Source organism: Alnus glutinosa, chromosome 3, assembly GCF_958979055.1.
Source record: "Alnus glutinosa chromosome 3, dhAlnGlut1.1, whole genome shotgun sequence".
NCBI lineage: Eukaryota > Viridiplantae > Streptophyta > Magnoliopsida > Fagales > Betulaceae > Alnus > Alnus glutinosa.
In genome coordinates, this window is record NC_084888.1 from 25,665,286 (window position 1) to 25,686,978 (window position 21,693).

The window sequence follows — 21,693 nt, forward strand, 5'->3', positions numbered from 1 at the left end:
GAAAAAAAAAACAAAGATTTTCTTGAAAATATTTTTCGGCGTTTGGCTCGTACGAAAAAATACTAATGGTGTAAACCAAAATTCGGCAATGTCCGGTTGCAGTCACCGGATTCCTGTGAACCACATTCCGGCCAAACTTGCCAGAATTTGGTCTACCGAAATTCGGTTGTGCTAGCCAGATTCCGGCCGGAATATGGTCCACTAGTATCCGACGACATCGCCTAGTTCCGACAACCGCTACTGGATTCCTGCAATCAGATACTAAAATTCGGGGATCTTCGGAGATAGAGTCGGGTTACCAACAAACTTCAGTGCCTGGCAGTGGCGAATTCCCACAAACATGTGTGCAAGAATGAAAAGTTTAAATCCATAAAACTGTAAATTGTTTTCCAAAAATTAAATAAGTTTTTACGGTCAAACTAAAAATGATTTCTGTTGACCATTATTTTTGTTTCCACCAAACACCGAAAAATGCCGAATACATTTTACGTCAAAACAAACGGAGAATTATATGAAAAATCTCTTGAGGAATTCAAATTTCCTAGACATTGTATTCTTGGATAATACGTAATATGTGGCTCAGTTAATTATTCTTACATCCATGCATCAAGCGATAATTTATATTAAACAATATAAATCATAAAAGAATATTTCTAAGTTCATGCATTAAAATAATTAATACTCAATAATATAATTTATAAGAGGAATAAAACTTTAAATTTAAAACAATAAATGTAGTATAGCTTGATGGTTTAAGGTTTGGCACTCATGGACTTGAATGAGCTAGGTTCAAATCACCCCACATAGCCCATTAACCTTTTTTTTTTTTTTTTTTTTTTTTTTTTTTTTTTTTTTGTGATATCCGGATGGGCTACTACATTGGGTCAACCCTCTTTATCAGGTTAGTCCACTTAAATACCTAGATTTTTTTTTATTCTAATTTTTTTTTTTTTTTTTTTTTTTTTTTTTTTTTTTTTTTTTTTTACAAATTGTTGGATTGGGCTTGGGTTAAAAAACCTACCCGATAACCCAATCTTTTAGACCTGAAATCTATATCGGTTTCAAACCCTCCCCAGATGCTTACCCCAATAACCCGAAAACCTTAACTCTTTGACCCATAAAGTATGTATTCTCCAAATTTCTATGTGAATCGCCACCTCCCTGTTCTAGCCAAATGTATGTTGTTGTGCAAATTTTAAAGTACTCGCAAGAGCACGAATCGTTTGCAATATAGCGTTTTGCAAGTGCGAAGTCGATCCCACAGGGAATTGAGTTGCGAAAATTAATCTCTATTCAAACTAATCCTATTTTAACCTAGTTCCAAATTTAGGGTTTTTTATAAAAGAAAACATAAACAAAAATAATGAAAATAAAGGGGTCTAGGGTTTTGAAATCCACACCCACCAAATCACAACAACATAGTCTCATGCTCATCACACATATTTCGAATTCTCTCATACAAATCTTAGGTATGCTCTACTTTGCCTCAAAAGTTGTTTAAATCATTCGATGAATCCATACTTGCACAAATCACAAAAGATATCTAGTTTTGACTAAATCATCAAATGTATCCATGGAATGAAACACAACGAATATCCAACATTTTGATAAATGAAAACCCAAGCCATCAATCTAATGAAACTATATCAAATCATCACTTGTATCCGGAAATCACAAGAAATATCCAACAATAATCTTAATAATTGAAGTAGAACAATGAGAAATCAAAACTCATAAACTCAAATAGCATAAACAAGCATGGAAACTCAGTTTCTCTTCAATGGTCAGGTTTAATCCTCAACCCTAGACGAAATTTTAGTTACATATAACTAAAGAAAGCATAAATAAACAACGAGAATGCATTAAAATCAAAGAAACTTACAAAGGATTGAAGTTCTAGGTCAAAATCAAACCAAAAAAACCTAAACTACAGTGAGAACGGCGCCTAGGGCGCTCCCAAGTGGCCTCCTCTTCATAAAAATAAGAAAAGAATGGTATTTATAGAGTTAGCTAGGGTTTTTGAAATTCCAGCTCCGCATAAATTTGATCGATCGATTTTATAATCGATCGATCGACTTCGGGCAATTTTCGATCGATCGACTTCCCAGCAATTCTGAATTTCCAGCTTTTTATGTATTTTCACTTGAAAATTACCATTTTTCTCTTAATGTCCTGCAAAAACGCAAAAACACCAAAACTAACCAAAACATCAGAAAATAACAAAGCTAAATGTTTAGCTAATGTAAATTAAGGGTTCCAAATATACACTTTTTGGCACTTATCAAATACCCCCAAACTTACATTTTGCTAGTCCCTTAGCAAAACAAAATGAAAAAACAAAATCAAAGTATGAAACATAAGTCCTCTTTCGTGGGAGACACGATTGCATTTAGCGTATGCAACAAGCCTTTTAAACCCTTAGGACTCCCTAGTGGACGAGTGAAGTCTCATGAGGTCTCGTGAGGGTTTGTCAGAAATGATACCCACAAATATTGAAACACTATGTTATCAATAAGGAAGAATTTTTACGCAAATCATGGTTCATACGTCATTAGCATGCTTAAAAAGACAAACCCAATCATCAACATCAACAGGGGATTCAACATCAAATCACTCATAAATGGACAATTTAGACATCACATTTTCTCAAAAGTGTAGAGTGAAATTAACATGCAATCATGAGGTTTCATTTTAATCTCAAGATAAGTACCTAAAAAATCATTGGACTCCCTATCAAATAAAACAACCAATGCAAGATTTGCAAATTATTTTATTTATATATATTTTTTGTTTTTTTTGTTTTTTTTTGTTTTTTTTTTTTTTTTTTTTTTTTGTGTAGGTTGTGCAATGCTCGGCTCCCTTAAGCTTTCTAATTGACCCATATAACGAGTGTTGGGCCAGTGACTCCCAAACTTTATGGTCTTAGGGCACTAGATGTAGAAACATCCCTAAGGGCTCATTCACTCAAGTCAAAAAGGCTACGAAGCCAAACTAGCCATACAATTAACCAAATTGAAATTCTCACATTTTGACACGAACACTCAATACTTAGTGAGGCAAGAGACCCGGTTACTCAGTGAAAAACTCAAAATGATCTTATTTTATTTCTTTTTTCTTTTATATATATATATATATATATATATATATATATATATATATATATATATATATATATATATATCTTGCAAGCCAAGGTTATTTATCAATAGGTTATCCAACAACTCTCAAAATACACAATTAAGCACAAATTCATACCCCACAGATTACATGTTAATGTGCTCGTGATAATTCAAGTCAAAATAAGTGAAGTCTCTCTAGCCCAAAAATAAGTCAAAAGACTCAGATTCTTAATGACACGGTGTGTTTAAAACTTTAAGTAAGCCAATGAAATGCAAACCACAGCTATGGCTTAACTCAAACTTGAAAACAATTTTTTTTTTTTTTTTTTTTTTTTTAGAACAAAAAGACAACTAAAAATAATAAACAAACAGAAAAATTAAACAAACAAACAAATGGACAGAATGTTTTTCCATATGGCACTCATCATATGTCATATATATAGGGTAAAATAGAAACGCTAGTGGACTTGTACGCTTAGAAACGCCTCTGTTTAGTGATTTACTTGAATTAGGAGACAAGAGTTCTTTCCTTATTTGTCTTGGCTGTTACTGTTTGATGTGTGCGCCCGAATACACTCGAGCCCTTCAGGTGAGCTCAAGCCTTTTTCCTTCACCAGCTCACTAAAATGTGTTCTAAGCCCGAGATAAATGGAATTGCTTGCATTTTCCCTAAGAACCTAAAAATACTTAAAAATACGAAAACAAGACAAAAACTTATATTATATTATAATGAAACTAAAGGATTAACATATGCGAGTTAATGGGCTTGAATGTGCAACATTTGGCGCTTATAATCTATTAGCCCAAAAACCTTAACTCTTTGACCCGTTAATATCAAGCCCTGCACTGCCGTCCCTTCACCTTCCTCATGCACCGGCCATGTAGGACCGCCGCCCAATGGCCAAACAACCGCAGTGATTGGTGAAGGGCCGCCATTCTGTCTAGCCCACAGGCAACTCCTATAGGGGTGCCACTGGCGTCTATCATAGGCAGCCCGTATAGAGTCGCCACTCACTACATGCAGCAAAATGCCACTAGCAACAATCAGGGTTGCCGCTCAGCCTTATTCAACATTTTCCCATGCCTACAACCTTCGAATGGCCACCCACTATGGTGCTTCTCAATGGTTTCACAGTGGTTTTGATTCTTAACAGTGACAATGAGTTTCACAAGGTAAAACAATGGGTTTCAAGGTTTGAGGCTTTCAATTAAAACACAATTGTGTGTGAACGTAGAAAAGGAAACAATGTTCACAATAGCCCATTTGCCGCCAAGAAAACAGTTTCATGCTTTTCACAAGTATGTGAACAATAACCATAATTATAAACAAACTATAGCTTGTTCACAAAAACTACTGGATTCAATAATGATAACGCAAACCAAGAATTAACAAAAACCTAATGCGAAGCAAAGCGGCATAAAGATAGCTCTGATAACACATGTAAGCATAAACATGATATTATGTTAAATATACGCAGCAGAAAAATAAAAGAGTTTTAGGATTACCTCCAGCCATGTTTGCTCAAGTGAATCAAGAAACAGTTGAAACAAAACCTTGAAAATAATAATATAATAAAAAGGTATCTTCTGACCTATGTCTACTACATACCTTCTTGATGGAGTACACAGGCTTTATTTTTATAGAATAGGTCAAGGACCCTCAATTAGAATTCACCAAAATTATTCCTCCCATAAAGTCAACTACAAATTAATGTTGATTCCATTATTTAATTTAGGAAAAATTACAGTTTAGCCCCCCAAATTACCAAAACCTTTGAAAAATGCCCCATTTGACGAAATATTCCTGTAATACCCCTGCCACGTGTCATTTTTAATTAAAAAATATTTTTTAAAAAAATAAAAAATAAAAAAGTAAACTGAAAAAAAAAAGGACCATGGGGTGGCTGGCGCCACCTCTGGTGGTGGCTTGCGGCCACCCCAAATGGATTTCAAGGTGGCCCGAAAGCCTCCCCTAGGGCTCGGGTGGTGGCACGCGGCCACCCCCAAGGGCTGGCTATGGCTGCGCGGCTACCCCCAGTGGCTAGGAGTGGCCACGCGCCACCCACTGAGCCCTAAGGGTGGCTTTTCGAGCCACCCCAAATGGATTTTGGGGTGGCCCGAAAGCCACCCCTAGGGCTTGAGGGGTGGTGCTCGGCCACCCCCAGGGGCCGAGGTGGCTCGTAGGCCACCCCCCTCCCCAAGGGGGTGGCTCGGAAGCTACCCCAAACCCCATATATATTTTTTTTAAAAAAAATAAAAATAAAAATTTAGTTTTTAATTTTTTAATTTTTCTTTTTTAATTGAAAAATGACACGTGGCAGGGGTAATATGGAGATATTTCGCCAAATGGGACCATTTTCAAAAGTTTTGGTAGTTTGGTAGGCCAGAGTCGGAGTGTTGACAGTTTGTGGGACTAAACGCAAAACGGGTGGTAATTTGAGGGGCTAAAATAATATTTTCCCTTTAATTTATTATGGAATAAATTACTGTACTAACACTGTATACAATTTATTAATGAATGTTATAAGAGATATGATATTTTGCCACCCCAAGATACAACTCTTAACCACCTTGTCCATGTGGCAAGGTGGTCCCTTAGCTAGTTTTATAGTTTTTTTTCTAAAAAAAATAAAAGTTAAAGTTACCACGTGGGCAAAGATGGTCAGGAGTTGTGTCTTAGGGTGGCAATGTATCATATCTCATGTTATAAATTATACAAACATGTGGCATAGACGACATACCATATAGAAGATTTTCTTAGAAAAGTTTCATGTGTTTGGCTGCCCTAGTTATTTTACTTTTGAAGAACTTTTTAAAAGATTTTAACTTTGTGATCAAAATTGTTCCATTTGATGTGTTTATTGCTTTACCTAATTTTGGCGATATTGTGTGGTTGCCAAATTTTAATTGATAATGATTATTGTTGTATTTGTTACAAACATTGTCTCTTTTTTGAAGTATTTAAAACATATTACTGTTTCTCAAAATGTTTATGAGTCTTTATGAAGAAGAAAAATCAGTTTTATAATTTGGTCTTAAAGTGTTTTAATCGTTTATTGTTTTTCTTCTTAAAGAATTATGACGGTTAGTCATAAAATCTCAAAAATATAGCCATTTGGTGTTTACAAATCATTAAATCTTGCTTTGGCAGTTTGGTCATTAAGATGCATTAACATTTTAAATGGTTTTTGACTATTAATATTTTAAATGTTTTTTTTACCATGAGTCATTAAACCCATTGATTTTTTTTTTTAATCACCACCTCACTTGTTTATAAATTGGAGTTCACCAAAGAACACTAGGTGAGATCATTTTTTATTGTAACCTCTTACGTACAGTGTATGTGTTTGTTGTCATTTGCCAAAAATTTGTTTCAAAACATAAAGCTATATATTATAATATTAGCTTGTCTACAAAATATTTTGAAGTCCTCCATCCACTTTGATCAAAAGGTTGTTTTATTTGATCTTCGTTCTTGGAAGTGTGTCCTTAATGAAGATAGAAGTTGTAGTCTAATCCTGGGGGGTTGCGTGTCAATAGATCCGATCACACCGAGTTATATACTCTGGGAGGCACGAATCAACCTTTAAGGATAACGCTCTTGCGTGATTCTATAGCATTGTGAGATTTTTCCTTGCTTTAATTTTAATCTCTTGTACTGTATTTATTTTTTGTTATTTTGGATTAATATGGTCTAGTATCAACAAGAATATTTTCAACCAATTATTTATTTAACAATTATTTATTTAATTGTTAATTTCCATATTGGTATTATTTTATTTCAATAAGAATTTTATGCACCATCCAAAATTATTTCCAACCATCTTAAAGGTTGATTATGTTGATGGCTGCACAAATGTTTTGATTAATTAGGACAATAACAGTAGTATTTGAACATATGAGAAGTTAAATACTATTAGACTTTGTAGTATGCAATTCGCATGCAAGAAATATGAAATCAATTCTTGGTTGAAAAGATAAAGACTTTGTTGTGAAAAAAATATCTGATAATTGATTTGTTTGTCCGAAGAAAAGCTTAATTTCATGTGTAGGTATTGGAAGTGAAAATATTTTGACTAAAAGAGTTTTTGATTATTTGAACTCAAATTTGTGTTATTTAATTTGTTTGTCAAATAACATTTTCTTGTTGGGTCACGAATCTTGCAATAAAAGTTGGGTCTTTTATAGATTTTTAGAACTTAGCAATTTCTATTGTGTTGTGCTGAGTTTGTTGGAGAATATTCAGATTAATAATAACAAAAGTGAATGATTACTCATGTTATAATAAATAAATAAAAAATAAGCATTGCTAATTGTGTGCAAAGAATACCACTTTTCTAAATATTCTTCCAGGTAAGCACATGTAAGAAGAAGAGATGTGGTGTGCATGTTGAATTGATCGGTTTTCATGACACTCAATTGGTGTGTGGTGACTTAGCCTATTTTGGAAGATCTTGGAGTAAAATTGTTGACTCCGCTATGAGTTCTTAAAGTCTTATTTATATGCCTTAATTTTTTTTTTTTTTTTTTTTTAAGACATGATATGCAATTTCATTTATTAAAATGAAGAAAGAAAAAAAAAATCAAGTGATGAAGATACTCCTTGATTGAATTAAAAATGATGAACAATTATAATTACATGAATATTGTATCTGATAAGTGGCATATGTTGATTGATCTATTTGAAAAATAAATAAATAAATAATAGCATCTAGCACTTATGTTAGCTATGGCATGCTGAATTAGCGTCAATACCTTGAAAAGTATTTGCTAATTTTTCATCTATATCATTTAGCTTTCAATTTTCCTGACATGCTTATTAGGAATAAATCATATGTGATTATTAATGTTCCTACTCATTTAACATCGGAAAAATTTATCATATCGTAAGATTGATAATAATGACGTATTTATAACAAAGAGCCAGTACTAGTTGATTACTATATGGTTGAGCTTAATACTTTGCATTTTTATTGAGGCTTTAGTTGAAAAGATTTTATTTTACCATCTTGACGTAAACCTGTCAATTGAGAAAAAAAAAAATGAAAATGAAAATGACAGATCATACTCAGAGAAAGATGGGGGCTCATGGAAATCATTTCTTAAAGCAATTGTGTGCTATTAGTGATTTTTTTTTTTTTTTTTTTTTTTGTTCTTAATTGGTTTATTCATTAGTGTTTGGTATGATAGATTTATGCATGTAAATCTTGGCTACATCAAGCAAATGAAAAAAAAAAAAAAAAAAAAAAAAATTATGAATGCTATAATTGTTAGTTTTGGGCTATTCACTGATGTGTGAGAGAAGCCATTTTCGGCTTGTCACATTTATGATAAAGTGCTTCATAAGAAAATTGGTAAAACTTCTTATGAGCTTTGAAAAGATATTAAGCCTAACTTGGAATACCCCAAAGTTTGAGGGTGTTTGGCAAATATTATGTTACACGAGCCTAAAATAAGGAAACTTGGTTCTAGAATTGGTTATTGTGATTTTATTGGTTTTGCTTGTAATAATTCATGTTATAAATTTCTTGTTATCAAGAATGATGTTTTAGATTACAATATTATTATTAAATCTGAAAATGCTATTTTCTTTTAGAATGTGTTTCCTTTAAAAAATAAGAAAAAATTATTGCATGAATCTTCTCTTACTTCTAATAAATTCGTTGATGATGTGCAAGAATTGAGAAGAAGCAAACGAGAGGGAAAAAAGAAAAAGAAAGGAATTTTGATAATGTTTTATTGCTTATATTGTTGATGATGATCCAACATATTATGATGAAGAAATTAAATCTATTTGTGCATTTATTTTGGTTAGAGTCTATAAATAATGAATGGAAATTGATTATATCTAACCATATTTGGAACTCATTGAGTTACCTCTTACAACCAAATCACTTGGTTGTAACTAGGTGTTTAAGAAGAAGCTTAAACCGAATGATACAATAAATAAGTACAAGGAAAGTTTGGTAACTAAAAGCAACCTGCAAAGGCAAAATGTTTATTATTTGACACTTATTCTCCGGTTACTAGAATTACATTTATTATAATGTTATTTGTCATTGCTTCTATTTATAAACTTGTTGTACATCAAATGGATGTCAAAATTGTTTTATAAATAGTGAAGAGATTTATGTGGAGAAGCCCGAGGAACTTGTAATCCCCAGTGAAGAACACTAAGTGTATAAATTAATGAAATCCTTGTTGGATTAAAGTAAGCTCCTAACCAATGGCATGGAAAGTTTGGCAGGGTGATGTTGTCTAATTCATATTTAAATAATAGTGTAGGTAAATGCATAGCAAGTTTTATAATAATGAATGTGTCATTATTTGTTTATATATATATTGGTGACTTGCTTATTTTTGAACTAGTATTGATATTGTGCATGAAGCTAAAAGATCTCTTGCATATAATTTTGATATGAATTAAATGAGTAGAACTAATGTCATATTGGACATTAAAGTTCTTAGAGATAATGATTACATTATTTTAACTCAAATACATTATGTTGAAAAGATGCTTAAATGATTTTAGCAGTTTGTTTATCTGCCTATGTCTGCACCATATGATTAAAACTATATTTAGTTGAGAATCATGGTGATGGTGTTTTGTAAGAAAAAATATGCATAATTCACTAGTAGTTTGATGTTTTGACAAACTGTACACGTCCTAATATTGCATATGTTGTTGGCATGTTGATTAGATATACTCATAATCCTGCTGTTGAGCATTGGGATGCTATCTCTAAATTGTTGAGATACTTAAAGGGCACAATTAATTTTGGTTTGTCATATTATGGTTATTCTCATTTATTGAAAGGATATTGTGATGCTAACTAAATTTGTGACTCAGATGAGCTAAAGCCTATATGTAGCTTTATGTGTTTATTCTGACTGGATGGACTATCCCTTGAAGGTCTTCAAAACAGACTTGCATAACAATGTTAACTATGGAATCAAAGTTAGTTGCCATGGAGAAGGAAGGAATTGAAGATAAATGGCTAAGGATCCTATTTATTAATTGGTTTACCTTTATATACTAATCCAGTTCAAATTGTGTTTTCATTGTGATTGACAGGTTGTCATAGCTCAAGCAAAGAGCAAGAATTATAATGAGAAAAGTGCACAATATTGTGAGGCAGCTTATTGAGCCTAGTATAATTTCCATGAAATTTTTGAGATAAAAAAGGAATTTTACAAATCATTTGACCAAGGCACCAGCAAGAAGGGTGGTAAGTGAAACATCGAGGGGGATAGGACTGATACCCAAATTATGACACTGTGATTGATACCCAACCTCTATGATTGGAGATCCCATGAATGAGGTTTAATGGGAAACGAAGTCACAAGTGATCATGGCGAGGTAATATCATTCTATGTTTATCCACTATCTTGTTGAGAAGATAGTGATGAGTTCATCCCTATAGTGTAAGACAATACAAGATGCAGAATGATTAAGAATGAGTTTAAAACTCTTATTGGATTCATAGTCCCTACATGTTGGGATGGGGTGTACTCTGCACACACTCTTGATAGATGCCACCTATGTGAGTGTGGAGGTGGTGCTGCCTCCTATGAGACTAGGGTAGGTCTCTAGAGCGCTCATGAAACCTAGTGGCGCATGGCCTGCATAAGGCGCCAACCCGCTATAGAACAACCCAATTTTTTTGGAAAAAGTTGGTTAAAATAGTTTAACTCTATCATGATTCATTAAGTTCCTACTTATTTATCCTATGTGCGGTTAAAACCTTTAGGTACCACATTGATGCATGCTTTCAATCTCCTTATATTCTAGTGTTTGTAACATGTAGGGGATAGTTGTATTTGTTACAAACATTATTTCTTTTTTGAAGTATTTAAAACATATTACCGTTTCTCAAAATGTTTATGAGTTTTTATGAAGAAGAAAAATCAATTTATAATTTGGTCTTAAAGTGTTTTAATCGTTTATTTTTTTTTCTTCTTAAAGAATTATGACAGTTAGTCATAAAATCTCAAAATATAATCGTTTGGTGTTTACAAATCATTAAATCTTGCTTTGACCGTTTGGTCATTAAGATACATTAACATTTTTGACCATGAGTCATTAAACCCATTGAGTTTGTTTTTTTTTTTTTGTTTGGTTTTTTTTTTTTTTAATTTAATTTTATCACCACCTCACTTGTTTATAAATTGGAGTTCACCGAAGAGCACTTGGTGAGATCATTTTTTATTCTAACTTCTTACGTACAGTGTATGTGTTTGTTGTCATTTGCCAAAAGCTTGTTTCAAAACATAAAGCTATATATATATATATATATATATATATATATATATATATATATATATATATATATATATATATATATATATATATATTTATAACATTAGCTTGTCTACAAAATATTCTGAAGTCCTACATCCACTTTGACCAAAGGGTTGTTTTATTTGATCTTCGTTCTTGGAAGTGTGTCCTTAACGAAGATAAACGTTATAGTCTAATCTTGGAAGGTTACGTGTCAAGAGATCTGATCACATCAAGTTATATACTCCGGGAGGCACGAATCAACCTTGTTTTATTTGATCTTCGTTCTTGGAAGTCTGTCCTTAATGAAGATAGACGCTATAGTCTAATCATGGGAGGTTACATGTCAAGAGATCCGATCACACCAAGTTATATGCTCCGAGAGGCACGAATCAACTTTTAAAGACAACGCTCTTACGTGATTCTATAGCATCGTGAGATATTTCCTTGCTTTAATTTTAATCTGTTATACTGTATTTATTTTTTGTTATTTTTTATTAATATGGTCTAGTATCAACAAGAATATTTTCAACCAATTATTTATTTAATTGTTAATTTCCAGATTTGTATTATTTTATTTTAATAAAACCATCCAAAATTATTTCCAACAATTATCGCAAAACATCTCCTCATTCATCTAAGTGTTGTTTGGAGTCCTTGGACAAATTATAATTTGTGTTTTTTTTTTTGTTGGGTAAGGATCGGAGCACATGTGAAATTACTTGCAAATATAAAAGAATGAATGTTAGGTTGCCAAATTTTTGTGGAATATAATGCCACTGCCAGCTTCAACAACATGAAAAAAATATAGTCAATTCATTTAGTGGTGTAGACCACCTGTTATGGTTTATGGAGATTGCCATTTCCATGGAGCCTCTAAAACTGCATCTAAATCCTGACCACATACACTGGTGATTGGTCAATGTTTTCATAACAACACCAATCTTAAAATGAGCCAAAAAAGCAAACCTAACTTTTATGATGCACATGAGTTCGAAATCTAGCACTTGTCTTACAAAAACAAAAAATTACAAAATTCAAAATAGAAGGACTAAAAAGAAAACTCAATCTTGACAGCAATCCATCATAAGCGATCTTCAAAGACAAGAACATGAGTTCGAAATCTAGCACTTGTCTTACAAAAACAAAAAATTACAAAATTCAAAATAGAAGGACTAAAAAGAAAACTCAATCTTGACAGCAATCCATCATAAGCGATCTTCAAAGACAAGAAGGTAATCTGAAAAGCTGCAGCCACCGAAATTTGTTGTAGCAGCTCATAGTGGACGATGTGAGTATCAACAAAAAAAAACTCATTTGAACTTAGGACTACTTGGGAGACTAAGAGGTAATTGTACAGTAGCAAAGGAGACACGACCATTTGAGACGATGAGGGAGAGAACATCAAGACCGAATATTTTTGAAGTTCAGATCTAGATTAAAATTTCCGATGAACCAAAATAGCTCTAAAAAACAAGCCAAATATGCTGTGATGGAGGATATCCGCTACTGAAAAATCAAAGTTAGAGATTGGCTGCGCTTCATAGAATCTCCTACTTGCCCTCCTGCTATTGCCTCTTTCTGAATTGTCATGCAGCCCCACCAAACAAGTTTAAACTCTCTTGCCTAATAAGCAAGGATTTTCATCTTAACAGAAGGTCATGTTAACAACTAATGAAGCATCTTGGTGAAATGAACAAAATGTCTTCAAATCAAACTATCGGAAGGGATTAGGCTGAGTGATATGGTTTGCAAGCTTAAGGTTCAGAATCACTTGGAAACTCATATAAAAGCCTGGAGGTAGGGGTGAAAACAGGATTTTTGATTGGGGACAAAACTACAAAAATAAGAGTTTTAGGGTAACAAATTAATTATTGGAGGGTAATTCAACTCATTAAAAAAACCTAAAATTTAGATGAATTTTTAAAATTTTGAGAGTTGGCTAAATTGTAACAAGTGACGACTTAAGATGCTGGCAAGTGTCCTTTTAAATATAATATATAACTATAAATCAAAATATAGTAAAAATGTAAATCAAATAGGATTTCTTTGCTATTCTAATATTAATAGGTCAAGTGTTCAAAAAAAACAAAAAATTAATAGGTCAAGTACGTGTTATTAATGTTCTTATCAAATCAGGAAACAAATAGATAGAAATCAAATTATATTGATGACTTTAGAACAAATAACAAATTTAATCTATCTAAAAACTTTATATATAAACGTAAAAGCCTTTAAAAAAAAAAAATAGAAGCTTAAAATTATGGCAAGTGGCTGTCTAAATAATTCATCTGATTTCAATCTTCATTACACATTCAAAAAAAAAAACGAACGGATGGGTATGATTTGATGTTCTTATGGGTGTAGAGAGATGGACGTTGTTTTATAACAATTTTGGTAAACCCTTAAGAATTTAGATAGCTTCTCCAAAGTTGGTTCGAGAAACTTGTCATACAAAAAAAAAAATTGGGGGGTTGTTCCATTGCTAGGGTATGAAAGTATGGGGTAGCTGCCAAGGAAAGTATGGGAACTTTGGCGTCGAATTTTTGGAAAAAAATGTAAAATTAAGTTTTTGAAGTTGACCTAAATTACAAATCGTTTTTTATTGTATAAAAATGATTTATAGGTCCTCGGAGTAGGTTAAAATAACAATTTAGTCTCTGCAGTGAAATTTCATTAAAACACTTGACGGATCCCGTTAGTGTGGCTCGTTAGCGCCAATAGAATGATGATATGTGTTACTCTTAATTAAAAAATATAAAAATTAAAAGCTTCTAAATTTATTATTATTATTATTATTTAAAAAAAAAAAGTTTGAAAGGGGTGGCTGCCGAGGGTGGCTTCGTGCCACCCCCGGCCCCATTAGGCCAGGGACATAATTCTTCAATTGTCAGGAATACTAGTGACGTAGTGATATGACAAATATTTGGATGTATCGATGCTGGTTGGCAAATTCAGAACAAGGGAGTTCCAAAGCATCAAGGACAACCTGTCAATGAGATTTTATGGAAAGCAGTTATCCAAACAATCCTAACTTATACAGCCACTTCACAAAAAAAAAAAAAAAAAAAATTCCTAACTTACAGCGTGAGCGTCGTCCTGTTGCCAAAGGAACTATGCAAAAAGATAAATTCCATGACGTAAAAATTTTAGTGGTATCATAATGAGACGTGGACAATGTAATGGTAGTTTAAGGAAATATGTGTACCTTTTCAAAAAATTTATACTTATGATGTAGTGTTTAAAGGATTACAATTCACTACAATTATGTGAATTTAAGTCGTTTATTTCATCAAATAGTTAAGAAAATGCTACCTATTAAACATGTGACTTGTTATTAAGGCATTAAAAAACAACTTTCCTTTCAAAATGTTTTTTTTTTTTTTTTTAACCTTTGAATAGACACTTCTTCTTTAACTTAAAGTTTTTAACTTAAAGTTTTTTTACGACATAAAGCACATGTCATCTTTTTAATAGGTAACATTTTTCATGTTGTTCGATGTATGAAATAGTACGAATTCACATAATTTGAAAATCTATATTTTCTTTAAAATTGTAGGTGATCCTTATTCTTGTTTAAGGGTCCAAATTTTCTCTCCTTTTCATTAAGAGGGGTAATTTCCGAACACATTTAATTGTCAAATGGACCCTTTTTCATCATTGTTATGAATGCATTTCCACCTTCTTCTTTTTTTCTTTTATTTTCTTTACATTTTTGGGTCAGAATCAAGAGCGGGGAAGACCTGCCTGATTCCCCCTCCTTTCTCCTGTTTTGCTAAATTATTTATAGAAAAAAAAAAAAGAGAAAGAAACTGTGTATAAGTTCCTAGTTGTGATGTGACACTTTCAATTCGCCAACAATATACAGACTAGACTGAAAAAACTAAGAAGTTTAAGATACCATAAAACATTGATCATTAATTTATATTTTTAAAATTTCTGAACATTGTGAGGCCTCGATGTTATTCTAAGTTCAATTTATTAATTCAATTGCAACTTTAGAAATGAACATGGAAATATTAAGCGTTGAAGTAAACAACGAAACCTTGTAAAATATTGTCCAGGAAAATGTACAATATTTGGCCCAACGGGCACTGCAAAAGAAGCTACTTGCTTATGAATGAATAAAAATGGGTTCCCCCTTCCAGAAGGTGCTTTCAAAGTCAATTTCGATACAGCCATTGGAGATTCCTTCTCTGCCTAAGCGGCTGTCTGCAGAAACTCGAAAGGCAGAATTATCAGTTCCATCTCCAAATTCAGCCCTCCTTATGACCCCAACACCGGAAACCAACATAAAATAGATAAATCAGTATGCTTGAGAAAAACTGTGTTTTAATCATTACTCTTTCATAAACCAACATTTTTTTTTTTTTTATGTAACAGTGAACAGCCAACATCAACTTTGGTTGTATGTCTACAACAGCATACTCCTGTCAGTAATTTGAAGTTTTTTTCACATCATTCTACATCATTGCAATCTTTCTCATGAGCAGCACTACCATTAACACCAGAAACAAGCTCAGCTTCGACTGACTGGGAAGGCAATCGCTCATACATTCTGGACCCCAATGGAAGAAGCTTAGCATGCCCCAAAGTAAGAGTGTGGCTAAGCTTCTCATAATCCCATCTCTGCTGAACATACACTGCAATTGCAAGAATAATTGCTGTCACTGGTATTGCAATATCCCCAAACTTTGAGTAAAAATCAAAACTTGGGTTGACAAATTCATAATCTTCGGTGAAGTATGGATTAAGATCAGGAGCTCTTATGTAATCGTAAATGTGAGGGAACAGCCTGACAGCTGTGATTCCAATGAAATAGAGTTTCCTGAGTGGTTTACAGTCAATCTGCCACACCAAGTTGCCAATAAATTGAGGGAGCAGGAAAAAATCTTGAACAAGACCAACATATTCTTCTAGTACTGTTTCCCATTCCCGCAGCATGTGGGAATTTCCCCTTGAGATTAAATGTGTTTTTGCCTTGAGAGGTCTCTGGCTAGTAGTCTTCATACTATGAAGGATTAGGACAATCATATATCCAATCACATGGATGGTGAAGGTAGTAAGAAATATCCGCTTATCACTAGGGACACGATGCAGTTCTAGAGGGGCTCGTGTTAATAGTCTGATGCGAGATTTCCAAACCTTCTGACAAAGCCTCAAAGTCAGTATAAATGAGAACATTACAAGAAGCTTCACTGTGTAATCAATTATATGGAACCACTGCTCGTTCTGAAGATCATAAGATGACTTCTCATAAGATTCAGAAACCATTCTCTTGAAGAGAGCTTCTGCACCTGTGATCAGAGGAAGGCTATAACCAAGAGCTTGGATACCTAGCATGACAAGGGATGTATAAGGGACAGAATCCAAATTATGGTTGATGTAAAACAGCTGGCTTGAAATGCAAGCTATTGCTAGTGAAAGTGTCAAAATCCGGAGGACCCCCTCAACAACCCTATGAGACAGAATGTCTTCCCGCTGCTTCCTATACATAATCGGAAATGTATGGAGCTTTAATGTACTAAAGTGGAGGGGGTCATCTTGATTCCTTTTGCTCGATATGGAAATCCAGGCTGTTGGATTGACTAACCACCGAGCCGTTGTGGGAGGGTACGACACCACCACCTCGACTAAACAGTCCATCCCGGCTTCAAGATCCATGCTCTCAAATAAGATCTTCCACGAGGCTCGGACATCCCTGCAACCAACCAGATACATCTTCCCAACATGTGGATCATAAAGACCCTCTAAGAAAAGCACAGAAAAGTTTTTATAAGCTTTTCCAACGAGTGTGAGTGTTGCTGATACATTGATAAGGAGCTGCTTCTCAGTGTATGCAGCCTTGGTGTGATAAGGAGCCTCCTCTTCTATGGTGGAACCATTTGACCAGTAGCGTCCAAACAAGGGACCAACTGAGAGAATATCCAGTTGAACATTGGTTGACAACCGAGGACCAGGAAATGGATCAGGAACTGCAGAGACATGAAGAGTGAGATCTTCTGAGAGAAGCGAAAGACTGACAAGGAACGCCTCTGTGTCTTCCAGTTTGGGGAATTGTAGCAAAGACTTCTTGATGACAGTCCCAAAAGTGAAGGGCTCATTATTTTCTAGGATTACACCAGCGGCATCAATTTTTGAGTAGCTGTAATATGGATGGGAGGCCTTAAAATAATTCCACAGCTCTGTAGGCTGCACCAGCTTTTCAAATGATAAAGGGAAGTATGATGCAATATCCTTATTAATGCTAGAAAAACTCCCAAAAATAATGCTCCGTTGCTTTATGGAAAATGAGGTTGGTATATACAAACAGATCCGAGAATTACAGCCACTCCCTTCACCATCAACAAGCCCAAGGCAACCAACCATGCAAAGCTGCCCACTGTAAGACTTCCAAACCCCCTCAGCAACAACAGTCATGTTGCTAAGCCCAGATCTCGTTGCTGCAGAATACTGATTCTCCAACGGAGGAACAGCTCTAAACACAGCTGAAACCCTTACAGAACTGATATTTCCCCGAGCAGTTCTTTGCTCACACTTAACATTCTGCATATAAAGTTTAACATCTTTAAAACTCCCATCTGTTGCGTTAATCTCCTTATCTGACATATAAGGACCCAGTTTACTGCAAAATTCATCTGTGCCGTTGCATCTCCAGTTTGGCACCACTGTGAAAGCTTGATCCCGAGTAACTTCTTCAAGTATTTCACAAAAACGATAACCTCCATAGATACTAATGCCACCATTCATCAAGCTATCCTGGAATGGATATGGATCACACGCTTTGGACACAATCTTTTCAGAGCCAAACTCATAGTCTGCCAACTTGCCCAACTGGGAGAAAATCTGAACCTCATCAAAGTACTTAGGGTTTGACTTCGGGTTTAAACTTCTCATTTCCCCTCGGATCACCCGGTTTGTTAACGTGAATGTACTCGGAAAGCGAAGAACAAGCAGAATTCGATCATCTTGCAAAAGAGGAGGCTGGTCATAATTCGGAATAGAAGCATTCACCCATTCCCATGGATCCATGGAATTGGACTCCCTAGATGGCAACATTGTGCTCCCCAACAAACACAACACTCTCTCCCCACCATTTTTCTTTGATACAGTGTAAATTCCTTCAAATGCAATCGGGAGTTGGGAATGGCTGGGCCACATCTGAAACTGAGAAGTTTCACCATACATACTATTCATAAACGAACCATCTACAGTTATGCCCATAATCAATAACCCACTGACACTCACTGTCTTCCTAGATCGATGGGCAAGATCAACATCCATCACCCAAAAAGATGCCAAATTTAAAGGATCTTTCCAACCATCAGATGAATTCTTCCCAAATTCTCTACCATCAAACGGCAGTATTGGAGCCTTACCTACCTCCTGCCTCCAATCCCCATTAACAAAAGAGAGCTCATCTTTGATACTATAAACTCTATTGTCTTCAGGCCTCCATTCAGAGGCAGAAGATAGAACAGAGGCACATTCTTTTTTCACTTCATCTGTCCTATCATACTTGTAGGTTGCAGAATCTGCTTCCTGGACATATAGATTTGCATACCCAGAGACCAACAACCCATACACTGTCCACAAAATAACAGCTAAAGATGCAATCTTCATGATTCCAATTGCTCTGTCAGAGATTTCTTTTAGACTAGTGCAGTTTTTGTACTAAACCCACAAGACATAAACATGAAATTAGGGACATGAATCATCCCAGATGACCATGAACAGGACTGGAGCACATTTGATGTGAGGAAGACTAACCTGAACTGGGGATTGTTGTTTGCTTCTTCTTGCTCATATCTGTGAAGCTGAACCCCACTTGCTGAACTATGGATCTTGAAATAGCTTGACTTTGGCGTTGGGATCTTGGGGAATGGGGAGACAAAGGTAGAGTGAAGATGAAGTGACAGTCCAATGTCTTCTCAAGATGTCGGTGATTTTATCCCACAACACTCCCGAAGTGCGTGTAAAGCAATCAAGCGGATGAGAAATTGAAAAGGAAAATGATGTCGCAACCATGAACCATTGATATGCGACAAGTGTTTTTTTTTTTTTTTTTTATAAAAAATATCTATAAATCTTAAAAGAAAAAAAAAAAAGAAAAAAAAAAAAAAGATGACTTTTCCCTAGGGCCGTAAGTGAGCCGGCTGGGCTCGAGGTCCCGCTCAGTACCCGCTCGATTTAGTCCAATTCGAACTCGAACTTTACACTGTTGAAACCCGCTCATTACTATTGAAACCCACGATTAATTAGCGATACATACCCGACTCACCCAATATAATTCGACGAGGGTTCGCGAGCTCGACCCGGCCCGCTCTGCTCGTTTGAGGCCTCAGGAGCCCGGCTCATTTAAGGCCCAACCGACCTGACTCGCCCGCCCAGCTCATTTAAGGCTCGAATAACGCTTAATTCGACCCGATCTGCTCGCTTGACTCGTTTATGACTCGAAATTTCAAAAATTTGAATCAACAATTTTGATATAATAATTTATTAATTATATGATATATGATATATAGATTATATCATTTTATCATTATCATATAAATACAACTATAACTATATAAGTTACATGACCTACAAACGTAAATGTGATTCATGAAATCATAAATTTATTAAATTACGTTGTTAGCATAATAGTATTATAATCAATAATGTATTTATTTAAAATCACAATTCATAAATTTAATGTTATCATAACTCATAAGTAATCAAATATGTTGGGATTTAAGTTATTTAACATTAGTTACATTATAAACTAGTATCACATAATCACTCAGTTCATATATTATAATATAAAATTTCGTAAGTTAATAACTTACTAAATATATACTAGATTAGAAAACATAATAATATAAGTAATTATAAGAGAGTTAGTTAATATGTAACTATGATACTTATTACTTGTTAGTGTAAGTGTGAGTAGTGTGACATTATATACAAACTATATAGTTTAACATTAGCTATTAGTTAGTATATTATATATATACTATAGACTAATCTATAACTTATTAATGCTTTAAATCTTTTTGATATATTAAAGCATTAATAAGTTATAGATTAGTCAATAGTCTATCCTTAGGACCTTAGCACTAGAACTTCGAATAGAAGAAATAATCATATCATATATTCATATCATTATCAACGTATCATATACTATAAGTCTATAAATTCTAGAAGACTAATATAAATTATATAATTATATACACATTATTACTAGATATGTAACAATGTGATTTATGTAATTCCAATTTAAGCTAATATTATAAATGTATAATAGACTAAATAGTATTATAATTAACAATGTGTAATGTGTTTATTTATAATTACAAATTAAAAAAATCATAGATTCATAATTAAATTAACTTATGTACTAATACATTAATACTATTAAACTAACTTACTACGTTACTAACATTAGGTAATAGCTCCATCTACATTAAAACCCTAATCCTTTATAGTTTATACTTTAGTCTTTAACTAATGACTAATAAGTAATAACTATATCATGTTCATGTCATTTAAAAAAAAACTACATCATAGATTTATCAAATAATTTAGATTCATATGTACAATTACAAACTACATATTACATAACATTATTAATTCATTAGACTAGCCTTTGTTAAGTTGTTTGTTTTTTTGTTTTTTCTTTTATTAATTCTAATTATAAATAATTTATTAGACATTTAGACAATTTTTTTTTTTAAGTAACATTTAAACAAATTACTGAAATGAGACTAGTCTTTTTTTTTTTCTCAAAAAAAATAGACCAATCTCTTTTTTTTTTTCATATAAAAAATAATAAACCCTACAAAAAAAAAAAAAAAAAAAAAAAAAGAAGAAGAAGAAAAGTTCGGAAGAGGGAAAAAAAATTTCCCCCCAAAATTCAAAGCAACTAGCACGATTCCCGAAATTTCAAAATGTAACCACCGTAGCCTTCTAATTAAAAGTGGAATAAATCCGGACCGTTGGATTTGAACGTGGATGACAGCTATAACGCATAACTTAAGTGGTCTTAATCCAGTGTCGCGCATGTCCACATGAGCTCAACACTTAAATGACTAGATTTGAGTTTAAAAAAATAGTAATTGTAATAAATGGTCGTGATCATTTCTTCTGCAGAGATGACACCAGTTTCATCCAAAGACGCACCATCGCGCATACAAGGGATCATTTGTTTTTGAACCTACGCATTTCCTCGGAACAGTCGCACGCTGACAGCCCATAAATTTTTACTGTTCATTCACCATCACCAAAGGTTGATCTAGGCCATTGATTTTATCA

At 33.7% G+C, this 21,693-nt stretch overlaps 1 protein-coding gene across 2 annotated transcripts; it reads right to left on the bottom strand.

Moving 5' to 3' along the window:
* Nucleotides 1-15,426: 15,426 nt before the first annotated feature.
* LOC133863681 (uncharacterized) lies at nucleotides 15,427-19,353 on the bottom strand. Of its 2 annotated transcripts, none has more exons than XM_062299726.1 (2): nucleotides 19,171-19,353; nucleotides 15,427-19,074 (listed from the first exon to the last, which is right to left on the bottom strand). In XM_062299726.1, exon 2 carries the CDS (start codon nucleotides 19,021-19,023, stop codon nucleotides 15,859-15,861), a length of 3,165 nt encoding a protein of 1,054 aa, XP_062155710.1. In that variant the 5' UTR covers nucleotides 19,024-19,074; nucleotides 19,171-19,353; the 3' UTR covers nucleotides 15,427-15,858. The 2 variants fall into 2 exon arrangements, with proteins under 2 accessions (XP_062155710.1, XP_062155709.1); XM_062299725.1 differs by having other exon boundaries at nucleotides 15,427-19,036; nucleotides 19,171-19,352.
* Between the last annotated feature and the right edge of the window lie 2,340 nt (nucleotides 19,354-21,693).